The sequence below is a fragment of the Erithacus rubecula genome, assembly GCF_903797595.1.
Source record: "Erithacus rubecula genome assembly, chromosome: 8".
In the NCBI taxonomy this organism is placed as follows: domain Eukaryota; kingdom Metazoa; phylum Chordata; class Aves; order Passeriformes; family Muscicapidae; genus Erithacus; species Erithacus rubecula.
Genome location: NC_136659.1, coordinates 7,277,045 through 7,301,973, shown reverse-complemented (window position 1 = coordinate 7,301,973; position 24,929 = coordinate 7,277,045). Strand labels below are relative to the sequence as shown.

Below are 24,929 nucleotides of genomic sequence, written 5' to 3'. Positions count from 1 at the left end.
AAGCTCTTTAAGTTGCCCCCTGAAAAGCTGGTAGCCTGTAACTGCCTGGTTATTCAGACTGAGGCAGGTTTCTTGGAGGAGAGGTTAAGATCTTCCATTTCCTCCAAACTGATCTGCCTCGGTGCATGGGCCCTGCTTTGGATGTTGCTGACACATCTGAATCCCTGCTGATAGAGAAACTCACTGTACTTGCAGATTTGAGCCACTGGATGGAGTAGAAAAAGCAAGAAATAGAGAAGTTCATACTAGTACATCATAAACTGCATCCCTTAGGATTACCAGAGCTTCCTCCAAACAGAGGAACAAGTCTTTGAAAAATCATAGTGGTACCAGAGCTATGTCCTGCCTTGTTCATTTGTTTGCATGAAGGCACACATAGTAAAATTAAAAGAGAAGTCAGTTTTATGAAACAACAAGAAATTTTATTAAGATATTTTATTATGTGTCTCTGTAAGGAATAGACCAACAACCATATAAAAGCTTACAAAGATGGTTAACCTTCAACACTATAAATGTGTTAACGTGACAGAAGAAATTCACAATTTTGCATCTTTATTGACTTTTACAGAGTGAAGGGAGAAAATTCTCAACTATGACATGCCAATGACAATCTTTGACAGGAGACATTTACAATTGCTTTGAATCCTTTACCTTTTTGTTTTTTTGAGCAAGTCAATAACCCTGACTTGCAGAGTTAGGAGTGAAAAATACATTAGCACCATCATATTAATCTTTTACACTTCCCTAATTTTAGTGGTCTTGACCAGCAATGACAGGAAAGTAGAGAAGCACCTTTGACAACAGAATACAATCCAACAATAAAATTATGGTGACTACTGACATTAAGGTATTAAACTCTTAAGATAAACTGTACCTTTCACAGCTAATCAGTACAGAAATAGACAATTTTGTACCAAACAAATCCACAGAATTGACCACTGGGTCCAATGCATTTTGATTGATTTGATTGATTTTTGGTTTGACTCATCAGACACATCCCAGTTTCTGTCCATGTTGAGGTAGTTGAAACAGGGAGGTCGTTGTAGCTTTATGGACTGCATCTTGGAAAGAAGGGTAAACTTTGGTACTGGGAGCAATCAGTGCTTTGGAAATTGGCTAACATTCAACTAATAGAACACAGTGTTGTTTTATTAAGTGTTGAAGTTTTTATTATAGCACCACGGAGACATGTTTCGAAGATGGAATTTGGTAAAAAAAAATAGAGCAAAAAAAAAAAAGCATTTTTACTGTATTTTGTGTAATAGCGAAAAAAAAAAAATAACCCTTGATATCAAATTGATTTTTCCCCCAGAAATTTTGTTAATAAATAACTGGGATACAGACGGGCACCTGTACTAGCTGACAAGGCTGAAACAAAGGAGCACAGTTGGAGTGTGAATCTGTTTGCTGGGGTTTCAGAGAAAGCAGGATCTTTGATTTATAAGAAGCAAACTGGGCCAATGTCCACGCCAAATTCCTGATCAGGACCACCAATATCTAAAGGTGCAATATCAACCACCGGCAACCTCATTGTCTTGCGCGTCCTGTATTCGAAAACTGTTCTACCCCACTCACCAGTGTGTTTCTGTGGAGTTAAAGAGAAGAAAAATATTAGAGACATGAGTGGCATGTTAGAGACATAGAGACATGCTGCTGCTCCCCTCCAGTGCTCTCTGCTGCACTGACAGTGTTGGATCTGCAAAATGACTGTGCTTGCCCCTTCCCATAACCAGAGACCGTGGCTTCAACCAGCTAGCCTTGTTTTGGTATGACTAGTTATAGAGTTGACAGGGGATGGATCAAAACTTGGTGACTGTGACTTCCCTGGCATTGACTCTAAAGCAAGGAGTTACCTATAAAGCGTAGATTTTAATAGAAATGCACCTCACTTCCTACAGGAATGGCACTTCTGGTTTACAGAATATAAGTTCCCCCTACCAGCTGTAGCTGTGTCCTTTCCTTGTCCAGGCCATGCAAAGCTCTCTCTTCCTTTATTATGGGTCTAGTCTTCTAAAGGGAATTATTTATTAACTACAGCACTAAATTCCTGTTTACTTACAGTGCAGCCATCTTCCAGAACAGCATATGTGAATTTGCTGTTTCCTTCAGCCTTGATCTCACTTTCTGTAGAGCTCATGAGTTTCAGAGCTTTTTTAACATTGCCACTGTCCTGGTCCATGTAGGCAATGCTGTTCTTGCAGTGGTAGGTGATGTTCTGGGAGGCACGGCTGGAGAGGATGCGTAGGAAGGCCAGCTGAACTTCAGAGACATCTTCTGGAAGCTCAGGATCCCCATAGCTGAACTGCAGAGCACCAACACAGACAAGAGTGTTTGTTCAATCATCTCTAGGGTCAGTCCACATCATAATTTTTTCACATACTAATAGTCTCATTCATTTTAATTTCAGAATTAGTTTTTAGGACGTTGTGATGCACAATTTGGGCTGTTTACTGTGCCCATTTCTCACCTGGAAGCCTCCATTCATAGACTCTCCAAACCAAACGTGTTTCTTTCCACTGTTTGCACTGGTCCACCAGTTTTTCTTTGGCACAGTCCTGGGGTTAGCATTGAGGCAGGTCTCGCCAGTTTCCATATTGCAGTAGACTTTAATAGCATCCATCTTGCAGCCTTGGTTAGGATCAACCCAGTATTCTCCTAGAGGTAAGGGAAAATATTAAATGTTAATATATTTGGAGAGGAATCTGACTGCCTTATGGTAAAGCTTATTTCTATGCCAGATTTCTGAGCCAAATCAGGAAATGTATTAATTTTGACAGAAGAGATGCCACAGAAAATAACATGATATAAAAAATACAGAGTTCATGTGAATTCTGTAAAGAGACTGAAATTTGAAATAAATTTAGAACTTGTAATGTTGGGTTTTTTTCCCCCTAAAATAGTTTAAACATATGTTCACTTCTAAGAAGTGAAGTCATATATTCTGTTCAAATGCATAGTTAATTAATGTTTCAAATTGTTTTTACGTTTGTCATCTTTTTCATGAATTTTGTTTGAAAAAAAGTCAAATTTTGATGGAAGATATCTGCATTTAAATACTTGAATTCAAGAAACCAAAAAACCAAAACAATCCCCAAGATCTGGCACCATTGGTGAGAATAAAATCTGAACATACCACTCTTGAGCTCGGGATGGCAGAATTTCAGGTCTCGGCAGTTACGAGCTGGATTCTTCCGGGACCCATCGGGACTAATGATGTTTTCAATCTGGTTGTTAATTGATTTCATTGAAGACATGATGTCACTCAGATTGATATCGTTCTCCTTGGGCTCATCTCGATATTCATACCCATAGGAAACTGGACCTTTCTCACCAGCACCCAGGCCAGCTGCACCACCACCACAACATGGGCCCGGAGGACCAGCAGGACCAGGAAGGCCAGGCTGCCCTGGTGGACCCTAAAAAAGTAGTGAACAGGTTAAAGTTAAAAGTCTGTGTGGGCCCTAGTCTTAAAAAATGAGAATTCGTACGCAAATATTTAGTTTAATTATTCATTAATTAAACAGATGTATAAACATCAGTTAGATTTTCCAGGCCTTTATTTTCTTAAAATTGTAATTCTTCCTCCTCATTTTGTCAAGTTTAACTGTCTTTATGTCTGGGCTTTAAGAAGGAACCCTTTCCACTAAAATCCAGAGGATGACCACTTCTTGGCTTGAGGAGGTGACTGTGTTGGTGACACTTTTGCAGCTGTGGCCTCTCTAGAGCAGTGTAGGAAGCCCATTCCATGGCTCCCCAAACCCAAAGGGAATCTATGCTCTGCAGTGAGGAGGAGATCTGGTTGTACATAGGAAAGTCAGTGATCAGCTGAGACCAACACAGCGCATCAATAGTTACACTAAACTACAAATGAGCTGCATGGTTTTGGATTTAGCCTCGGTACTTAGAAACCTTCTGCCACAAATCTTGTCCATGAAACAGAGAGTTTCTGAGGGAGATGTTTAAATAATTGAGCATCTTGTGTTTCATGACCATTCCCAGAGGTTTGCTTGTATGAGTTTGCACCATTTACTTACCGCAGGGCCGCTTTCACCTCTGGTACCACGGGGACCAGGAGGACCAATTGGACCTGGGTAGCCACTGGTACCATCTTTTCCAGGTGGCCCAGCTGGTCCTGGGGGACCCTAGAACAATGAAGAACACAAACAGTATGGTCAAAGCAGTTTATCAGATAATTCAGAACTACTTTGTGAAGTATTTCAAATATTTCTGTATGATTTATCAGGTGTTTCTTTTTTTTTCTTCAGCTGCTATCTTTTAAGATGGCCAATTAAAATTTATGTCTATATCTACGTACATATTAACTAAAAAATCTGATTTTTCCTTGCAATTAGGCTGAGTAAGGAGTTTTTCTTACCCTTGCACCTGAAGCTCCTGGACCTCCAATTGCACCTTGTGGACCCAGGGGACCCTATGAAAGAAGGAAAAGTCAGTGATACACATCCTGGTAATATCTTGCAACTAGCTGGATGTGCTTTAAATAAAGACACTCAAAACATCATCAAGATTATATAAAACACATCCTTGTACAAAGGCTGTGTTAGGTATGAGAGAATGGTGGCCATTTTTTATTCAGAAAAATATTGAATGTTCTCCAATGTGTTTTCATATAGAGATGTGTTATGCAAAATGCCAACTGATACCAATGAGCTTTGGATGAACTCTTATATTCATGAGAATACGTAGCTATAGCCAAAATACTGCAGTTTTAATAATATTACCAGTAATGTTATTTAAATAATTTGACAAACATTAATGATTTCAAATACATTTACAGATTTGCTTTATGTGTGCACTGCAAAGAGCTAAACCATTTCTTTAAAAGTAATTGATCATCAAATGAGAATTTACCAATTTTTTTTCCTCATGTTATGTGTTAGACTCCAGGTTCTATTGTGTTGTTGAATAGGTTGGTATTGGTGCCATCTTTGGTATGTTGAGTGAGCTTTGGTTTCTTGATTCTCACTAGTGTCATGAGAGGTATTTAGAGGTTTTTTCCAGAATAAATCCCTTCTTAAACCTTTATTGGTTTTAAATATCTATGGCACTCATGTCCATTCTTGTCTTTCAATTCTCTTAGCAATGCTCAAATGGTAATATGTGTTTACAATTCAGTTAATTCAATTTTCTGCTCATTTTGCCCCAGTATTTCTTTCTATAAAAAATACATGGCAGAAGAGAGGTGTTTGGTCTCTGAGTAGCTTTAGTTGTCTGTCTAGGATAGATAGATGTTAGATATAGACAGAGACATTTCAACCCCTACTTCTCTCTTTCCTAATTAAATCAGGAATAGCCTGGTTATATTATAAATTAATAAATAAGAAGTTTTTATTGAAAAGGTTATAGTAAATCCATATCTACTTCCTAACAGCTTCTTCCAGTTCTTTAATTATGCTTATATCAGGTTGATTTAGGGAATCTGGATTTTGAAACATCTGACAATCAAATTTACATAGAGTCCCATAAAATTAGCTAAGGTTAATTAGGTACCTGGGGCCTAAAATCAGAAGCTACAATCAGCTTTAATTCTCAATCCAATGCAAAATACTCACAGGTGGACCAGGGAGACCAGGGGTACCAGGAAACCCTCTGTGACCCTTTATGCCATTGCTGCCTCGTTCACCAGGTTCACCTTTATCACCACGAGGGCCTTGAGGACCCTGTAAGAGTAGATTTGCAATAAAAGGAAGATAGAAGGAGATAAGAGCACTGCCCATATAACAGAAATTAAATGGATGACATCACAAATTCTTTAGACATGACTTACAGCAGGACCACGAGCACCAGCAGGACCAGTGGAGCCAGGAGGGCCAGGTGGACCCTGTGACATGGGAAGAATGAGAAGTTAGGGATCACTTGGAACTGCCCAGCCCACCTCTTTATTTCCAGATATGTTCACAGACAGCAGGTGTTGAGAAACAAGGGAAAGCTCCACACATACTAGAATCAGCAAGAATCCTGGCCAGGCCATTTTAGTACCAATGCCAGCCTGTCTCAGCTGCCCGTAGGCACTGATCTGTACACAGGCACTACAGCCTTTCCCTCTCTCAGTGAGATGCTCAGTGCTCACTGTGCTGGTGTCAGCACTCCTGAGAAATAACTTGAGGGCTTCCAAAGTTACTCCCTTAGTTTAAATAAATAGCACATTGCTTGTGCTGCGTGAGCACCACATGGGATGGAAATTAGGACAGGGCCTGGTGGGATGATGTGCTTTTTGGCACCCTATGGAGTATGTGAATCTTGAGCTTAATTTCTGTAAGCTGTCACAACATAAACTCTGAGATGTCTTTCCCCTGGATATTCTTATAGAACAGGTTCTTGATGTCAAGAAGCTCTGACACTAACAAAAGGATGACTCTTCAAAACTTCCTCTCTATTCCTGCATGAAATGGACTTTGCATAGGAAGGGTATGTAAGTAAGCAGTAACCTCTTTACTCTGGTCTTACCTGAAATCCTCTTTCACCAGATTTTCCAGGTGCACCAGCATTGCCTGCAGGTCCAGGGTGGCCAGGGGGTCCTGGAGGGCCAGGAGAGCCACTTTCACCACGGTCACCCTGCAGATAGTAAGGGGTAATAAATATAATGTTTTATATTTATATAATTCAATATAAGGAGTATACAGTGGAGCACAGGAGATGCAAGGAACAAATTACATAGCATATACATGACATATATTGCCATGTAGTTCATGTCTCATTTACTGGGCAGTCCAAGGATATTGGTGATTTCTTACTTTGCCTCCTGGGGATCCATCACGTCCAGGCAAGCCATCGGAGCCAGGGTTACCCTGGAAAACAGAGAGGCACAGTTTATTCATAAACTGCATGACCAGCAGACAGCTTGCTTCCCAGTAAGCTTAAACTATGCTCAAAGACAGAGTTTCCAAGAGGGAAGAGTTCCTGGAGGGGGAGTGGCTCCTAAAAGACCTGTAAGACCATTGTTTTGCAGGCAGTGCAGTCTCATGCTCCAAGTGAGACAGACAATATCCCCATGCAGTGAGGGGGGTGGCAGGGACAGGAGGCTCATTACAGGAGGGCAGAATCTGCCCAGGCCCCTGTGATCAGGCCCTTGAGGGAGGCCTTGTGAACCTTAAAGCATATTTTCCCCCAGAGTCTCCCATTTGTAACTCACAAGCTAGCAGGGAAATCCCATCCACTCACATCTCTGCCAGGCTCTCCAGGTAAGCCCCTTTGGCCAATGGGACCTTGGGGACCAGGAGCACCCCGCTCTCCTGGGATACCATTGGTGCCTGGTTTACCATCTTCACCCTGAACAAAAAGGGAAAGGATTCCATTGCAGATAGTGTTCTTAGGAGATGACAGTGTGTTTTGCATCTTATTAACTATGCAGGGATTTTGAAGGAGACCTAATGAAGTGAGGGACCCATGTGGCTTTGCTGGTTGTGAATACACAAAAGAAGAGATAAAAACTTGGCCAAACTGGCTTCTTTTCACTGCTGGTAGTATTCATGCAAGGCCATCAAATGTTCCTCATTAATTGACAACTAAGAAATAATAAACAGGAACGTTTCTTCTTATGTGCTCCAAAACAGTGCCTAAAGCTGCTAGCCAAAAAATGCTGGTCTATCACTGTATTAGTGATAATATACAAACCAAGCCTCACAGCATCTTTTCTGAAGGGAGGTGAGGGTACTTTTCTGTTTGGGTCGTAATATTTAAGCAAGAAACATATTGAGAATTAAGCAAGGGTAAACAACTAGTGGTAGGTGAGACTATGACTTGGATCTTGTATCCAGGAGGGGTTACAGCCTCTTCTTCATGACCCTCACAAAGTGTAATATACTCCTAGATATATAATATGTATAATATAATCTGAAAACCTTGCATCCCACAGCAGCTGGATACCAGGCATTTTAAAGCCTGACCTTATGCATATAAACACAAATAGCTGTAAATTCTTTCATCTCTGCACTAAAAAGCTTTAAACCCACCCAACAACCCCAATACATGACTTTTCGTCTCTCTAAGCTATTTTTAGCCCTTTTTGCATCTCTAGGCTATTTTCAGCAGCTGGGTTAGGTGGTGTCAGGGTGAGGGTGTAGCTGCAGGAAGGTCTCTCACCTTGGCCCCTGCCATCCCAGGTGGGCCACTGGGGCCACGCAGGCCTGGCAGCCCCGTGTTGCCCCGGCCGCCGACGATGCCTTGGGGACCTGGCTCACCCGGTGCCCCCTGTTTGAGAAAAGGGCACTCCAGTCAGCAGCAGCATCTTTCCCATTCCACAGGGGCTGCTTGTTCTGGACAGACACAATCCCTGCCCCTTGGTGGATCAGTCCCTGGCTGAAGGGACACTTACCCTCTCTCCTCGTGCTCCTGGGGACCCTTTTTCTCCTGGGGCGCCGGGCTCACCCCTGATTCCAGCAGGTCCTGGGCCTCCAGGAGCACCAGAGCTGCCGGGGGGGCCGGGAGGGCCGTCCTTGCCTGCAGGCCCTGCATTGCCAGGGGGACCTGGACTGCCCTAGGAAGAGTTGTGAAAAGGAAAGCGTGAGCTGCACACATGTACTGGCACTGGGCTCATGAAAGTCAGCCAGACCCGAGTCACTGCCTGAAGGCAGATTTAGGGTCCAGCCCCACGCACCCAAATTTGATCTGGTGTTGTAAGAGAATCCTTTATTGCATCACTTTCACAACTGGTATGTTTTATCCCTGCTGTCTGGACATACATCTGCACATTTTGGATGCCCAGTGCCTGTAATGCATCCAACACAGGGTACACATTCCGTACTCGTGGCTCTACCACAGAAATTGGAAACAGCAGGAGACCCTTCTGCTTTCTTGAATCACCCCTGCCACGTGCCTTTAATGTGGTATCTTGGACATGTGCAGAATGAAATGTCATTCATTACAATCTTAGCCGAGCCAATGAATGGAAATAATTGCATTGACCTTAATGGCACCTTAATTAAAATTCTACTTCCTATTCCATACCATAAAGATGGGGTAAACTCATCTTTGCAGATTATTTTTTCCCTGAAGTACAACCATTCTATTCAGAATGTTTTCCTGTGATATATATTAAAATATATTAATATATGTCTAAATGTATCCACAAATTAAGACTAAAATAAAAGGGGGGTAAACCAACTTACATTGTTACCAGGGGGACCAGGTAGACCACGAGCACCAGGGAAACCAGCAGCACCCTAGAGGAGATCAATACTTTTAGCTGTCATTTTCTGAAGACTGGAAAAGCAGGAACAAATTTATACTTACACACCTGCTGAGTTTAAATTACAGTCATGATTTTTTTGAAATTTGAAACCTGAATTAAATGTCCTGAATAAAATGTTCTAAATGTTCTTCCTGACAAGAAGTCACAATTTTTAAAAACATCTTTTGGTTTTTTGCGAGGGGAGGTCACATATTCTCCTCAAACTTGAGCTAATGGGTTTTGAGAAAGTTAGCAAAGAAGCGAGTAAATGTAATAACTGTTGAGATAAGTCATTGTAGAGCTTTGGGTCATTGTGTCAAAAGCTATTTTTGGCACCATATTATATTAAATCAATGTAACCCAGATCACTAAAGACTTCAACTTTAATTACTCCTTCTAGAACACTTTAAATATTCTTGAACTGCCAATACTAAAGTCATTGAAGTTCTTATTTTTCATTTACATCACATTTGTTGTAATAAATAGAAGCATTTAGCAGTGACTAAATTGAAGAGATACTCACAGGCCCACCAGGAGATCCACGATCGCCTTTTATTCCTTGGGGACCAGGTGGACCCTACATGAAAGGAAGTAGATAAAGCAAATGATTTGATAAAGATTAAAATTATAGGAAGTGTCAATACATTTCAGGCAGTTCATCTCCTTGCACTTGTGCCCAGCACTCTGGGGCTGAAGAAACCTCTCAGCACCAACAAGGAACAGCAAACACTTACTGGGGCTCCAGGGCCACCCTGTGGACCTGCTGCTCCAGGGGGTCCAGCCTCTCCCCTTAGACCAGGGGGGCCTCTTTCTCCTTTCCCACCAGGCTCCCCATTTTGGCCCTGCAGAGAAATGATATTGTTATATCACCACTCAAAAAAGCAGATGATGCTGTGACAAGAAATGCTATCCAGGTATTCCTCTGAAGGGAATGAAATATTAAATTAAGTGTGAATGAACTCAAACTCGACTGCCCTACCAGTGCAGGAGGGGAAGGACAAAGCCATGTTACCCTGTGTGTGTCTGAGTACAGGAAGAGTGGTGTAGACACTTACTGGGGCTCCAGGGAAGCCAGCAGGCCCAGGAAGACCTTGCTCTCCTCGTTCACCCTGTGGAAAACCACATGTCAGCAACTGAAGATGTTAGAAAGATAAAGTTCACTTTAAAAGTTAGACAATAATGCTATCAAGGCTGCTGAAGTTTCTTTGTCTTACCAGCCTTTGGAAGAAAAACATCTAATCCAAAACAATAGTTGGTACAAACTGCTAAACACAACTGCTCAGGAATTATCTGATAATTATCTAAAATGTGGTAAACTTAACTCAGATACATCAGTATAAACCCTGAGCACAATCCATGCTGTTCAACTGAGATCCCAAAATCTTAAATATTAGAAAAATAAATACAAGGAAGAGTATTTTTAAAAGTTTACTTAACTTTAAATCAATATAGACATGACTGTTGCTCAGACTCTTGCCTTGGCCTGTCACCACAGCCCTCTGACCCCTTTTCAGTGTTAAAAGCCTTGGTTTTCTGAAGTCTTCAGTACTTATAAATCTCAAGAGTCAACAGGAGCTGAATGTGCTTAGTTTATTTACAACCCAAGCCACATGTATTGCTGATAGGTTTGGTGCAGCACTGATGCCCACACCAGGCAAGAGGAGCCATGGTGAGGTTACAGAGGAAGGAGGAAAAGTTCTGTCACTTACAGGACCTCCACGGGAACCCATGGGGCCAGGGGCACCTGCTGGGCCAGTCTCTCCCTGCAAGGAACAAGGATGGTCACAGGGTGTTTGTCCTCTTCCCCTGAGACAGCCCCCCTTGGGGGTCTTTACTGTAAAACCCCATTGGAAGGATCTTTACCTTATCTCCAGGAGGGCCGGCAGGACCAGGAGGACCAATGGGACCTACATTGCCCTAAACAATTGGAAAATTAGAAAATTATGTATTTTGTGTCAAAATATGACAATGTTAACTCTGTTTTTTGCTCCATAGTGTTTGTGTTCCAGTGTAAACTGATTGCCAAAGGAACTTAAATGAAGCCATATCTTAAATGAAATCATATCATTTTGCAGTATGAGAGATCTCCAACTAACTCATTCTTTTTTTTTCCCCCACCATCCAAACCTAATCCAAAACCACCTGAAATTAATAGGTCTCTTTCTACGGTGTACAAGCAAAGTGACCTGTTGCCCTAATTTTCAGATAGATGATGGATCTACATTTCTTCAGCATCTCCTGGCTAGCTCCCTGACTTATTTCTTTCTTGAAAATTTAATCTGCACCTTATGCTCTGAAATAAATTTTTTGTATTTCCTCCAACTCAACCAAGCTGCATTTGTATATTTGTCATCCCTCATTACTTTCATGTATATACTGCCTGCAGGTAGTGATTTGATGGATGTATGTATTTCAAATGTCTATTTTATGGGTATTTGCTATATAAATGTATAAATGTATCATATTTGATAACCAGTAGGAGTATTCTGTATGAGAATATTTGCTATTGATGTCTTTTTGTGATTCATTGTAACATTAGTATGTAGAAATTCTACTTTATATGATTTATTTCCCTCTAAAATGTTGTCCCAGTCAACTATAATCTTTCTCCAAAAAATTCCATTACATTTACCCAAGAAGTGGTAATCACAAAAAACTAGAATTGGAGCTTATTTAGTTTACAATCCCAGTTTTGCACTGCTGGAATGAAACACAATGAGATTACAACTTTAGTTGTCCTAGATTGTATTACATATAACTGTGAGGTTACTCATGGTGTAAGAGCTGGCTGTGTAAAACTCATGGATAAACTACTGGGTGTTTCAATACTCACTCTCTCTCCTCTTGCACCAGGAAGGCCATCAGCACCTTTACCACCAGGTTCTCCCTAGGAGGTTAAAGACATTAAAACCATGAGAAAAAGGAAGCATGAGATGAGCCTACATGGGGGGAGGAATCTCATACTGAGAGTCTCTCAACAGTCAGATTAATTAATGCAACTGGGATGGTATTTTGTCCAGTATTCAGTATCTGATATTACGTTCTTTGATGAGAGAAAAAACCTAAATTGATGCAAAATGAAGTTCAGGCCAAATGGTCTTCCCATGGTATGAACTATTCTCATCATTAATTAGATTCATTGGAACTGTTTTGACGTACTCATCCCATGAGATCCAGTGCAGCAAAATATCTAGCATGTATTAAAGTGAGGGGAAAACCCCACATTTTTCTAGGACCCACATCCCATTGCTAAACCAACAGTACTGCTACACAATCTGCAGCTCTGATATCAGGCCAAAATGAACATGTGGGCAAACCCAGTATAAAATCAAAAGCATGTTTGTGTTACCCTCTCCCCTTTAGGTCCAGGGTTTCCAGAAGCTCCTCTTTCTCCTGGCATTCCCTGTAAGCCAGGCAGTCCTGTGCCGCCAGGGGGACCAGGTGGGCCAGGGGGACCCTAAGGAGAAACAAAAACTAATTAGAAAAATCAAAATTAACACAAATGGTAGCAGAATAACAGAAAAGGAAGAAATTCAGTGGGTACCTTGGCACCTTCTGTGCCAGCAGGACCTGGTCCACCTCTTGTTCCAGGAGGTCCTGGAGGACCTTGTGCACCACGTTCTCCTGGGATACCATTTTCACCCTGTGATAAAAAATTTGTTATTCTTTGTTTCCAGGCTCATATTTTCTTAATTAATTCATGTAATTACAAAATTTGCTTTATTATTTACCTTAGGGCCTGGGAATCCGGGTCCTCCAATATCACCTTTTGGCCCCTGTTAAGGAGAAAATAAATGTAGGTTATCCATGAACTTTACTTAGTACACCTGCATTGTGGCTGACATCCTGTTTCTCTCCCATATTATTCCCCAAATCAGACCATGCTGCTCTGAGATGAGCTGAGAGCTATCTGAATTTGGAAATACAATTTAGGAAGAACTTCTCAATAATTTTTTTGTTACTTAAAAAATAAGGAATTACTGCTTACTGGTTCTCCAGGCTTTCCATTCTCTCCAGCTGGTCCTGGTCCCCCAGGCAATCCCTACATGAAGGAACAGCATTATCCATGTTACACAGAAAAGTTATGCATTTTCTATCTTCAGATTTTTCGTTTTGACACAAAGATGTGTGGCCAACTCATTCCAATCCTTCAGAAGGAAGATGCCAATTTGATAGCTACAGGGTTTAGGTGACACAGCCTCAGCTAATCATCTGGTTTGCAATGATGCAGTAACTTTTGTCAAGTGGTTGGTTTGTTATATTCTATTATATTCAAAATATGATGATATTGGGCACTCCAATGTAAATGTTCAGATGCCTATATTTATTTTATTGGAAAACTTTGTGTTAGTCTATTAAATAGAACCATAAAACAATAAACACACAGCACCTGGAGGCCGGGTGGGCCTGCTGCTCCTGGTTCTCCCCTCTCCCCAGAAGCACCCTAGAATCAAACAAATGATGAAGAAAATCCATGAACTTGCCTGAGAACAATTCAACACACAAACACCTCCACAGCACCTCTAATCTGCTCCTCCTTATTGTGACATGATAACAACATTGCACAAGCTCAAAAACTAATGTTTGTTGGTGGTGTGCTATTTGCCCTTTCCACTCCAACTATTAGATGTGATTCAGCAGACACATTTTAACTTGATAGGAGTTTGAAGTGCCATAAACATTAAAGGGAGCAACAATAAACTTCTGCTTGGAAGGACCAAGAGCTCTAAATTGACTTTTCAATCTACACCATGTATACCTGACTCAAGTTTCTCCTATCAAAGTTTTGAATCTTTGTTCATTAAAATAATGACAAAGACCTCTTTTATTTGTCTTCATAAAAGGAGATTGCTTTATATCATTTAAAATATTTTCCTTCTGCTAAATTCCATTGTCTACCTGTAGCTGCCAGACTCCCATCATTGCCTTAATGGGCCCACCACACTTACAGTAGGTCCTGGAGGACCTGGAAGGCCAACATCACCATTCTTCCCAGCAAGACCCTATTCAAAGACAAAATTAGACTATGGTTAGAGAGTGATGCCATTTTTATAAGACTCATTAAGTCATTGTTAAAATTATATCATTATTAAATAAAATATTAGCAAAACTTACAGGTGGTCCAGGTGGTCCACCAGGGCCTCTTTCTCCATTCTTGCCTGGTGCACCCTTACAAAAAAGACAGACTACACTTGAAACACTTGTTTGTGGTCAGTGGACAATCATGTAAAGCAGCAGAGTGTGATAGCCCCACTATGGAGCAATTCAATTTAACATTTGACTCGTCAAGCATCAGCACAAAAGAGGAGAAATCCCACTCACCTCATTGCCCTTAGGACCAGGGAAACCCATCACACCTGGCTGCCCACGTGGGCCTGGAGGGCCAGGTGGGCCAGAGCGCCCAGATTCACCCTGATTGCCCTGGGAAGAGCAAAAAAGAAAGGAAGATGTGGCATCTGTGGGGTGAAATAAAGCAATTCCCAGGACTCATTAAACATTGAGTGAGGGGGAGGCACTGATCAAAACTCATTATGTGTTTTGCATTACAACTTGTGTCCCATCTACTCTGCATTTCACACAGTATGAAATTGCAGGGTTTGCAGGCTGCTGTTACAGTGATAGAGCATAAAAAGTGTTCTGGCAGCTAAAGCAAACAGAGATGAGCCAATTAACCTGGCTGTGATAACAACCTGTCATGTGGATACTGTGGGATGAGGGTAGGGCTGGGTCAGCAGGAGGACTAGGATAAAATATTTGCACAATGTACATACTGGAGGGCCAGGTTTCCCATCGCTTCCAGGGCTTCCTGGAATTCCGGGCAAGCCCTGCAAATTGAAGAAAAAAAAAAAAAGTGTTATACTTCAGTTATAATGTTCATTATTAAGTTTCAATTCATAAATATAAATATATAAAAACTACTTGCTTGTTATCATCCTCTTTAATAAAGATTAAAATTCTTGCCGTTTGCATCCCATGAAGTGGGAAAATTGGAGAAAGCAAACAGATTCTGTCATTATGGGCTTATTGTTTTTTTCTGAGAGTTGTATATAAATGAGACACCAGACATTAATCAACTAGAACAAAAATTTTCTTTCATTATGTAGAAAGAAAATTATATTTAGATGGAGAAAAAAAAGAATTAAACAATTCTGCTTCTGAAAGCAACACAATGTGCAACAGTTTTTCATTAACTTATTTAAATTTCTAAATATTGTATTCTAAATAGTTCATTTTCATTGCCAATAAAATCTTGTTTAGCTCCCAGAGGCCTGCAGCTGGGCTATTGAACGTAGATATATTTGTTATTAGGAGTTGCTAATTCTTAGTACAACTCCCAGAATGTTGTTCCATGTACACTTAGATGTTGTCACATTCTGTCAGTATTATACAATAGGCCATCTCTGAAATCTTACTGATATGTACTGTAAAGAACTGATCAACAGCTTATTTGCTTTAATTAAAAATAAGCAAAAAAATATAATACTTAAGTCTATTGAAATACTTAAATTAATGATTAATTTAATTATTTAAACTTTTAAGTCTATTTACATAATAATTGAAATATAAATATATTTAAATAAAACCCCTTAATACCTAATGCCAGAATTTGCTGAGATGTAAAGTGCTAATGCAGAAAATCATCCAATGCTAAAGGCATTTCTTGATGCCCCATGCTCTGCAGAGTTACCTGTCCCACCATAAATGGATGATATTACTGCCTACAGGTGCCTATAGAAAGGATTTCTGGTTGGACTCCTCTGCTGTATCAGCTCAGAGGAGTCATCTGTAACAGAGTTTATCCCATTTCCTTGGAGATGTCCTGTCTTACTCTCATTCCAGGAAGACCTGGGCCTCCGTCTTGTCCACGCTCTCCCGCGGGTCCGCTGGGGCCAGGGGGACCTGGGCTGCCACGCTCACCTGCAGGGCCCTGGAGACAGATGTGGAGATTCACAGCAAGGGAATCAGCATCACTGAACCTGAAACTGTCCATCCAAATTCACGTGGGTTCTCCAACAGTTTGGAGGACTTTTTTCAGGAAGATTTATACCTTTTCACCTGGAAGTCCATTGCTGCCGGGTAAGCCACGGAAGCCGGGGGAGCCCTGCCAGATAAAAGAACAAACTATGGATCATAGGCAGTATGGCACAGGTAATAGCAATTTCTTCTAAACTATTTACCATTAGACTTGTCATTCTGAAAATTAATGGGAAACAAAAAAGTGGCATTTCAGCATTTCACTGTAATAAGAAGGATAGCACAGTATTTTGTCCTTGATTCTAGTGTTCCTGTTGAAATCATAACCTTTCCTTTATTTTTAGCTGGCCCTCCATCATTATTTATGAGTTTTCTAAAATACTATGAAAAACCAAAAATCACGTTCAGTATTGAGCAATTATTTTCCTCTAATTCAATATTGAGAAGAGCTCTGTTGAATTGTTTTAATATTTATATTTAATACTGTCTTTATAAAAGAAATTTGAATTATAAATTTTATTTTGCAGCCCTCTTTATATGTTTAGTATGATTAATTAGTTCATTATGCATCTTTGGTTTCCTCACAGCTTCAGCAAATATTGCAATCAATTATTAAGTAAGGACTTACAAATAGATCAGCTCAATTTCCTTTGTTTCCGATGGAAACGGAATTCTAAAATTTGCAATGGTGTTGCTATTTATTTTGTTGAATAAAAAAATTCATAGGTTCCTCTGTGAGAATTATTACATTTTTGGAAAATTATTTAATATACTAGTCAAAAAACCTGTTAGCAGTTGAAATATTATAATGTAGAGGACATTCTGGCAATATTGCTGTTATTGATATTGAAGATATATTAACAATAGAGACATAAAGACATATTTTGAATGTAGAAGAATTTGCATTAATTTCACTTTCCAGAGCAGAAATTATTTTGATTGGTTTTTTTTTTTTTTTTTAACTGAGAAGTAATTTTGAAATTTTGATTATTTGTTGCCTTTGTAGTTCTCATAGTTTATGATTGCTTCTCAGCAAATTCTTTTGGTAAAACTTCCAGATATACAAAATCACTGCTTCTTCTATATCAAAAACTGAAAGAAATCAATTTATTTCCAACTGAGATAGATCCAAGAGCTGCAATTCAGAGGAGAAACTAGATAAGAACTCTCCCCAGTTTTGTAACCCAGTTTCACATCTGGAAATTTCCTGAAAAGATAAATGGACCCAAATTTCTCCTGGAAGAGTTTGGAAGTTCAGAGTTTCTGTCTCTGTCTTAGGTTGTGTAGCACAGCTCACCCTTTCTCCAGGGGTACCAGGTACTCCGTTCTGCCCGGGTTCACCATTTGCACCTCTTTTCCCTTCCTCACCAGGAGGCCCAGGAGCACCTGGGGTGCCATTTTCACCCTGGCAACAACAGAAACCCATCAGTGAATTAGAAGTCTCCAAAAAACCAAACAGGTTTTGTATAAGGAATGATTCAGGGTTCAGACTTCCTTGAAAGAAGTCTCTGGACACATTTTTAAATCACTTACACGCTCGCCTTTTGGGCCTGGATCTCCTTTTGCACCATCCTTACCAGGATCTCCCTAAAATGTAGAAAATCCCATTAAAATCATGGGCTCCAACTGGACATCATTCTAGAGCTACTAGATGTGCAGAAACACTAGGAAGTAGACATGATATTTCAAATTATTGACTCCTTTATTTAACATTCTGCAAAGGAATCAACATGCATTGGCTGAATCTGTAAGTGGAAATCATGGGACTCCTTAAAAATCCAGTAAAGGAAAGAAGTGATTCAGTCTTAAACACCATTGACCAAAACTTTGTCTGTTCCTGAGCTAATTCAGACATCACTGAGTCTTTTGTTTAAAGTCCCTGAATATTCTCTCTGACAAAGATGTGGTGTAAGGCTGTAAAAAAAGGGTCTGCTGGGGTGACAGGGTAAGACCAGATACAACTCATGGGGTTTAGTGGACAGTGGACTCACCCCTAGGAATTAAAACAGATTTGATTGTAAAACAACAGATTTTGTCTGATGTAGCCAATTTACAAAAGCAGTATCTTTGTTGTATCTGAACTGGTAGATAATTTAGGAAAGAAATTAGGTGTTATTACCATATTTATGTATAATCTTATATATAGCAATACCTATATGTACAAAAAAATATGTTATATATTTATAAAAATGATTGCCTATTTTCATTATAAAATAATTTATTAGACCATTTGAAGTGAATAGGAGAAGATCAATGGAGTTTTTTAAAATGGTATCAGGTTTACTTCCACCATATTTGTTTGTGTGAATACCATTAGTAACTTACCGGACTGCCTTTGGCCCCAGGGTTCCCACTTGCACCTGGAGGACCTGGAAGACCACGGCCTCCTGGAAGACCAGGAGCACCAGGAATACCAGAAGGTCCCTGCAGAGAGAGAACAACTGACAGAGATGAAGAGAGAATGGCTCTGATGGACTCTACCCAGTCCAAGCAGTGGCCCTCACCAACACAGCACAGCAATGGCAGTGATGTGAAGAGTACCCACCATTTCACCCTTGTTGCCAGGGCTTCCAGCTCTTCCAGGAGGGCCCTGGAAAAATAAATATCTGAGTAACCAATGCTGCTAATCCAGAACAAAGGTCTGCTGGGGCTCTGTGAAGAGCAGGTGACACAGCACCTCTCAGGTCCCGAGTGTTACGGATGTACCTGAGGGCCAGGTGGCCCAGCATGACCCTGAGGACCAGGTTCTCCTCTCTCTCCAGGACTTCCACTAGCACCAGCAGGACCAGGAGGACCAGCTTCACCCTACAGAGTAAACCAGTTAAATGAAGACCTTTCAGTAATCTCCAGGGCAATCAGCATTAAATTGGTGGTTTCTACCACTTAGTCGTGCTCTGTTGTGGCCATTCACGAAAGTGAAGAGGATTGGGCTTGCCTCATGCTGCATATGGCAGCATGTCTGCTCTAGGCTTGCAAACTGTGTAATAGCAGCCAGGAAAAGGAGGGCTCATAAAATAATGATGTAGAGTGACATAAGCTGTGTAACCAGAGAAAGCACCAAATCCCAATAGTTATGTGTCTTTAGTTGAATACCTTAAAACCTGGAGAGCCTGGAAATCCTGCGGTTCCAGGGGGACCTGGGGGACCCTTAAAAGTGAAAGAAATACTATTAATGCAAAAGGTAAAAACCATATGGAATTAATCTTATGTTAAAAAAGAGAGTCTGATTATGGGATTTTTCTCTGAGTAAGGAAACACCTGGAAAATAGCAAATATAAATCATCCTGTAAAAGATGAAATTTGGCTAGTCCTAAAATATCACACCTACATCTTAGTTACCCTGACTTTTACATATTCAGTTGAATTTCTGTGTTTTAAATTTAAAAACATGAAATCTATCATTAAGGGGATTAGGTTATAAAAAACTTTCAAAATTTGTTCTAATTCTAAAAAAAGAAAGAGAAAAGAAAGCCAATACAGCTGTTACACAAGTGGACATGCTCAGGTTTCTAGGCAGATGGGAAAGAAAAATATTTGCCAACTCCAGATAGCTAAATAATTGATTTGGTAAGATCATTCAAAATTTGATCATCAGGAAGTGTAGCAATTCCATCCATCTATATGCTCTCTAAGAATAATTTTTGCATTTCTTGATTTACAGTGTTAAAGCTCTCCTATTTCACTGTCTCCTTTCAGTATATTAACCAATGCAATTATGAAATACAATTAAATAAAATGCTCATTCTTGAACAAGTGCACCCCAGTTTGGGGTTTGCTGGCACTGCACAAGTAATTAATCTATAGCAACACAAATACTGAAAGTCAAAGTTGCCTTACAGGAGGGCCTGCTGCTCCTGGAGATCCATCTTTGCCGTGGGCACCCTACAAAAGAAGAGAGGTGTTGGGTACAGAGCACTATCCTGGACAGAGGACCCACATCCTTTCATGTCCATGATTCAGAGACCATATTTTTGTGTCTGTACATTCCCACTTAGTTAAGACCCAAGGATTCCTTAAATGAAAAATTCCAAATTAGTAATTAACTAAATATGTTTTGAAGGAATGTCCAACGTGACTTGCACTGAGACAGGAAGATGTAAAAATACATTCTTATTAAATTTCATAAGGAAATAACAGCTACAAAGCATTGTCTGTGTGAATAAGATTGCAATGGATGTGTATTTCAAAGTAACAGTCACTTCTGATTCACATAAAAGACTAAACTCCACTCCAAAAACCTGATGATTGCCTGTCTTGAAGCCATGTTAGCCCAGACCCTCTGCTGAAATTATGCAGTGTCTGCACAAACAGGGTGCTGGCTGTAAACTGCTTTGTTGATTGTGTTGAATGCTATGAACTAAGAATTCCTTCAGAGAGAGGGACGTGCCCTCTAACCCATCAAAGGGGAATTATATAATTTTCCACAAGATACTTCTGAGATTGCATTTTTCCCCTCTCTCTGCCATCCCCTGCCACTCTTTGTTTCCACTCCACCTCCCTGCTTCTCTTTGCCAAACCTGAGCTTGTGCTGAAACACTGAACTCTTCCTCAATGCACAATCTATTAATTTTTAAAAAGTGAAACAGGAAATAAGATGATAAAAATATTGTGGGTTAGAAGTGTTACATCTTTAATTGGGGACTGAAAAGTTTTCATGTGAGACTTTTACAGATGCTGTATAGTTTTTTTACTCCTTTGCATTACAATTGCTTTAAGGAAGTAGGGAATTCTCAACATATTGAATCCAAATATGTGCTGCCTCTGGATGAGAAAAAGGTTTGCAATTACTTACAGGGCCACCAGGATTCCCAGGTCTTCCTCTTTCTCCAGCTGGACCTCTTGGTCCCTAGAAAACATGTCAAAACGACTCTGTTAAATGGTTCTAAAATATGATGGTAGAGCAAAGAGACATGTCCCTTATTTGTATAACTTGCTGCTGTCCACTGCATGTGGTAGAGTAATTAAAGTTAAAAGGATGAGGAACAATCCAGCTAACATTTAAACACTCCAGGATTGTATTTACCGGTTGGCCCGGTGCTCCATTTACTCCAGGAAGACCAGTTTCACCCTGGTATGGAGAGAAAACAAAAAGAACTTTGGTGAGAACATTTTTTGGTTTACACACAGGAAAAAAGCCCAATTTTTTATCTCTTTCTACGAGGTGCTAGGGGTCCTCAGCATGAACTGAGTTCTGAGAAATCTAAACAAGTGTCAAATCAAAAATTAAACAGGAAATAAAAATCAGAAAGATTCAGCTTTTAAAATACTATACAAGAAAGTCAGATGACTGAGACATGTCCTTTCATTTTGGTATCTCATGTTAATTATGGATGGAAAATTGGGACATGCTATGGTTCAGAACATCTGACTCCTTGGGAATGACTTGTATTCATTTCATGGAGATATTAAATGGGTTTCTTTAATGCTTATTGTTGTTTAAGATGCAAAGCACAGCTATGCAACAAATAATGGGGGTCATTACTCTACCTACTAAAAAGATGACACTAGATTTTTACCTTTGGACCAGGAGCACCACTGTCACCTTTGGCACCATCTTTTCCATCAAAACCCTGTGGGAAAGTAAAACCATATCTGTATATTGTATTCCTCCTGCATTCTGGAAAACTTGATTCCTCTTGGCAAAATATTAAGCTCCCAGAAGGGGCATATTTTCAATAATGAGTGCTATCAGCTGTTGGAACCCTTTTTGGCATTAGGGATGGAGCTCTACAACTGAGGTAACCTCAGTTATGGAAGTTAAGAGTACATTGTGCAGAAATTAACTTTCATTCTATGATTCAGTCTTGGAAATGATGACTGAAAGATCATAACTCTGCAACACCTTAATTCAAGGAGAGTAACAGACTGAGCTATAATCAATAAACTCAATACTTACTCGTTGGCCTTTCATCCCAGGCATCCCAGGCATTCCAGGGTGTCCCTTGTGACCCTAAAGACATACATATAGAAAGATTAATGAATCATGTACTTATTGTATGAAGGGCACAAGCCAATGTTAACTCTGTGTCATGTTCACTTGACTAACTTGATATGGGAAAGCAAAACCTATGTTAGAAGACCATTGTTATTGGGAGATTTTCCATACCGGTAATCCAGGGATTCCACGATCTCCATTCCTGCCTGGTCTTCCTGGTTCTCCCTGTTGAAAGAAAATAAATTTTTTTGGTGGTTTTTTATTTCTTGACTTACTGGCAAAGCACCAGTTGTGGTAGAACAAGACTAGGAGAAAGCAGGTGAAGCTTCCACCAAAGACAGTGGTGATCTTGCAAATCCTCTCAGGGTGACAGCTCACTCTGACACTGCCTTCTGGAAAACAACTGCCAGAATTTAGAAACTCAGCTTTTAACAAGATTCTAGTTAATTTCTAAGTTACTTCAAGACAACCTTTAGCATGAGATGATCCCAGAAAACTTATTTTTCTTAGTAAAACACTCAAAATGGACACAACAAAAGCTGTAGATGTTTGCACCTTTCCTGATACTGTTCAGGAGTCCCAGCTGTGACACAGACAATGGTGTCAATGGCTCTAAGTCCCATAGTAAGATTTAAAGGGAGAAAAAAGCTATCACTACTGTCTGATTTTCTTTATAATTGCTAATTTATTTTGCACCAAATAAAGCATGCTTCATGCTTATGTTTGTTTTTGTTGGTTTTTTTTTTTAAACAATCAAATGACCTACTAAAATTGAACCTTTTATGAAATGGACAATTAGACCTTATGTAAGCCAGATTTACTTTCTTAAAGTCATGTTGTCAAATGGAGAAATAGGGAGATGTTAAAAATTCTCAAATGCAATAATATCAATGTGCTCTGTTGCATTGTTACTTAATGAACTTTTTTCTTCCAATTTATTAATAACTGGGTGAATAATAGTGAACTTACATCTTTTCCTGGTGGACCAACTGGGCCTATCATTCCAACAGGGCCTGGAGGTCCCTGTAGAAAAGTAATTAATATTAACTACAATTATAACAAATATTAATTATTTTTCACACTAAAAATGCATTAGGCATCATAAAAACCTGGACATTTGACATGCATCACAATAAACTGTACAATTTCCATCTGCTGCAGCGGTGACAACAGATTCATGCTTATGAGATCATGTTTTTAACATGCACAGTGGCACTGAATGGGTACATACGGGAGGGCCAGGTTGTCCTGGTTCTCCAGGGGAGCCCTGGTATCCAGCAGAGCCCTGGAATGCAGCAAAAAAGACTCAGTTAAGAGGTGAACAACTACATGCACCATTTCATGGTGCTGTTGTATTTTATAATCTCATAATTGTAAGGAAAACTATAGTCAGATATCAGTGGACAAATGACCAATGGTGAAAATACCAGAACCAGATAGAACATGCCTCCATGAAAGCAGAATTAAACTGCTCCTCTTAAAGGAGATGGATATTGAAAAACTCAGACCCTTGGTATGTTCACTGAATGGGTATCCCACTTTCCTTTACCTCCTGTTAAATTTTCTATGGGTGGGCATTTGGGAATGTCAACAGGATGTCAGGCATGCCACTGCATGTCTTCAAATAATGTTAGCTGACACCCCATGGACTTACAGAGATCTCAAGGGGTACACAAGGATTTAAGCCAGCACAGTGTATTGACCTCAGCTCTTGAGCCTTGGTGATGGTACAGTCCAAGATGATATTTATGCATAAAATTCTTCAGCATAGTAGCCATATTTATCAGTTGAAAAGGTAATTAATATTTATGAAAGAGAAAAGGAGGAGCTCATACAAGAAGATTAATGTTACTTACAGGGGGACCTGCATGACCAGGAGGGCCAGGGGGGCCACTGGGGCCAGGGGGTCCTGGAAAGCCACTCTATAGTGTAGATTAAAAAACAGTAGTTACAATGGTGTAATATAGCTATAAAGCTTAATATAGTTGCAATAGTCATCAATAACTGTGAAATAAACTTTTACATAATTAGTTGAGAGAAAAATCCTTGTTGACCTGTACTTGGTGTAGTAAAAAGGAAGCAGCAATGTATTCACACAGTGCTGAAGAAATACATTGTCTAGGTGTCCCTTCAGAAAAGACTTCACTGGGTTGCCCCTTGCAGGCTTGGCTAACATACTCCCAAGGTATTTTAAGAGCTGTAACTTTTCATTTTTGAGCCATTATTGCCCTTCTCTAGACCCTAGAGGGATGCTCAGAGCTCTGCTTTTCAGCTGCCTGAAGGGGAAGAATAGAAAGTAGAATGAATTTGTTAGACAGACTAAATGAGTGTCAGCTTCTCTGCTGTGTCACTGAGCTTAATTAGCCCAGCACTAGAGATTGCTCATGACCTAGAGATACACTGGATTAAGGCCATACTTTTGTTGTTGTCAGTAAGGCAAACATTTTCACCAGTGAAATCTTTTCTGAACTTTAACAGTACTAAGCCATAAGAAAGAAAGGAAGTCTGGACTAAACAAAACCTCAGTGTTTCTACTTCTTGTAGCAACAATCACAAAAGCATTTGATACTACAAAACAGAAAACATTTAAAAGTTAGCACAGTAGTCTGCAACTATAGGGAGTTCTTTAAAAAAACATTTTGTTAAATTAAACCCTTGACATGTTTCTTACAGCCAGAAAAATCATATATATTGATGACATGAGGATCACTGTGTGCTGGCAGAGTATTCCATAGTTAATATTGCATGTAATGTGTTTCGTGAGATATTGTCATGTTGTGTCAGAAAAGGTCATGTATTACAATTTTATGAACCTAATTTTTAAAATACAAG

The 24,929-nt window shown here is 39.9% G+C and overlaps 1 protein-coding gene across 1 annotated transcript in view; it reads right to left on the bottom strand.

Moving 5' to 3' along the window:
* Positions 1 to 400: 400 nt before the first annotated feature.
* Positions 401 to 24,929, bottom strand: part of COL3A1 (collagen type III alpha 1 chain) — a 48,654-nt gene continuing 24,125 nt past the window's right edge. Inside the window, exons 6-51 of the mRNA XM_079310709.1 lie at positions 23,954 to 24,019; positions 23,329 to 23,382; positions 23,067 to 23,120; positions 22,269 to 22,322; positions 22,059 to 22,112; positions 21,679 to 21,732; positions 21,186 to 21,230; positions 20,955 to 21,008; positions 20,000 to 20,044; positions 19,256 to 19,309; positions 18,869 to 18,967; positions 18,708 to 18,752; positions 18,488 to 18,586; positions 17,696 to 17,749; positions 17,460 to 17,567; positions 16,236 to 16,289; positions 16,017 to 16,115; positions 14,959 to 15,012; positions 14,510 to 14,608; positions 14,303 to 14,356; positions 14,137 to 14,190; positions 13,578 to 13,631; positions 13,176 to 13,229; positions 12,919 to 12,963; positions 12,732 to 12,830; positions 12,537 to 12,644; positions 12,021 to 12,074; positions 11,051 to 11,104; positions 10,897 to 10,950; positions 10,243 to 10,296; positions 9,922 to 10,029; positions 9,711 to 9,764; positions 9,126 to 9,179; positions 8,333 to 8,494; positions 8,101 to 8,208; positions 7,180 to 7,287; positions 6,753 to 6,806; positions 6,466 to 6,573; positions 5,786 to 5,839; positions 5,571 to 5,678; positions 4,376 to 4,429; positions 4,035 to 4,142; positions 3,134 to 3,416; positions 2,468 to 2,655; positions 2,060 to 2,302; positions 401 to 1,585 (exon numbers count right to left, since the gene is read on the bottom strand). Coding sequence (XP_079166835.1) covers positions 1,439 to 1,585; positions 2,060 to 2,302; positions 2,468 to 2,655; positions 3,134 to 3,416; positions 4,035 to 4,142; positions 4,376 to 4,429; positions 5,571 to 5,678; positions 5,786 to 5,839; positions 6,466 to 6,573; positions 6,753 to 6,806; positions 7,180 to 7,287; positions 8,101 to 8,208; positions 8,333 to 8,494; positions 9,126 to 9,179; positions 9,711 to 9,764; positions 9,922 to 10,029; positions 10,243 to 10,296; positions 10,897 to 10,950; positions 11,051 to 11,104; positions 12,021 to 12,074; positions 12,537 to 12,644; positions 12,732 to 12,830; positions 12,919 to 12,963; positions 13,176 to 13,229; positions 13,578 to 13,631; positions 14,137 to 14,190; positions 14,303 to 14,356; positions 14,510 to 14,608; positions 14,959 to 15,012; positions 16,017 to 16,115; positions 16,236 to 16,289; positions 17,460 to 17,567; positions 17,696 to 17,749; positions 18,488 to 18,586; positions 18,708 to 18,752; positions 18,869 to 18,967; positions 19,256 to 19,309; positions 20,000 to 20,044; positions 20,955 to 21,008; positions 21,186 to 21,230; positions 21,679 to 21,732; positions 22,059 to 22,112; positions 22,269 to 22,322; positions 23,067 to 23,120; positions 23,329 to 23,382; positions 23,954 to 24,019 — 3,870 coding nt within the window. The 3' untranslated portion in view covers positions 401 to 1,438. The remainder of the gene's footprint in view (positions 1,586 to 2,059; positions 2,303 to 2,467; positions 2,656 to 3,133; positions 3,417 to 4,034; positions 4,143 to 4,375; positions 4,430 to 5,570; positions 5,679 to 5,785; positions 5,840 to 6,465; positions 6,574 to 6,752; positions 6,807 to 7,179; positions 7,288 to 8,100; positions 8,209 to 8,332; positions 8,495 to 9,125; positions 9,180 to 9,710; positions 9,765 to 9,921; positions 10,030 to 10,242; positions 10,297 to 10,896; positions 10,951 to 11,050; positions 11,105 to 12,020; positions 12,075 to 12,536; positions 12,645 to 12,731; positions 12,831 to 12,918; positions 12,964 to 13,175; positions 13,230 to 13,577; positions 13,632 to 14,136; positions 14,191 to 14,302; positions 14,357 to 14,509; positions 14,609 to 14,958; positions 15,013 to 16,016; positions 16,116 to 16,235; positions 16,290 to 17,459; positions 17,568 to 17,695; positions 17,750 to 18,487; positions 18,587 to 18,707; positions 18,753 to 18,868; positions 18,968 to 19,255; positions 19,310 to 19,999; positions 20,045 to 20,954; positions 21,009 to 21,185; positions 21,231 to 21,678; positions 21,733 to 22,058; positions 22,113 to 22,268; positions 22,323 to 23,066; positions 23,121 to 23,328; positions 23,383 to 23,953; positions 24,020 to 24,929) is intronic.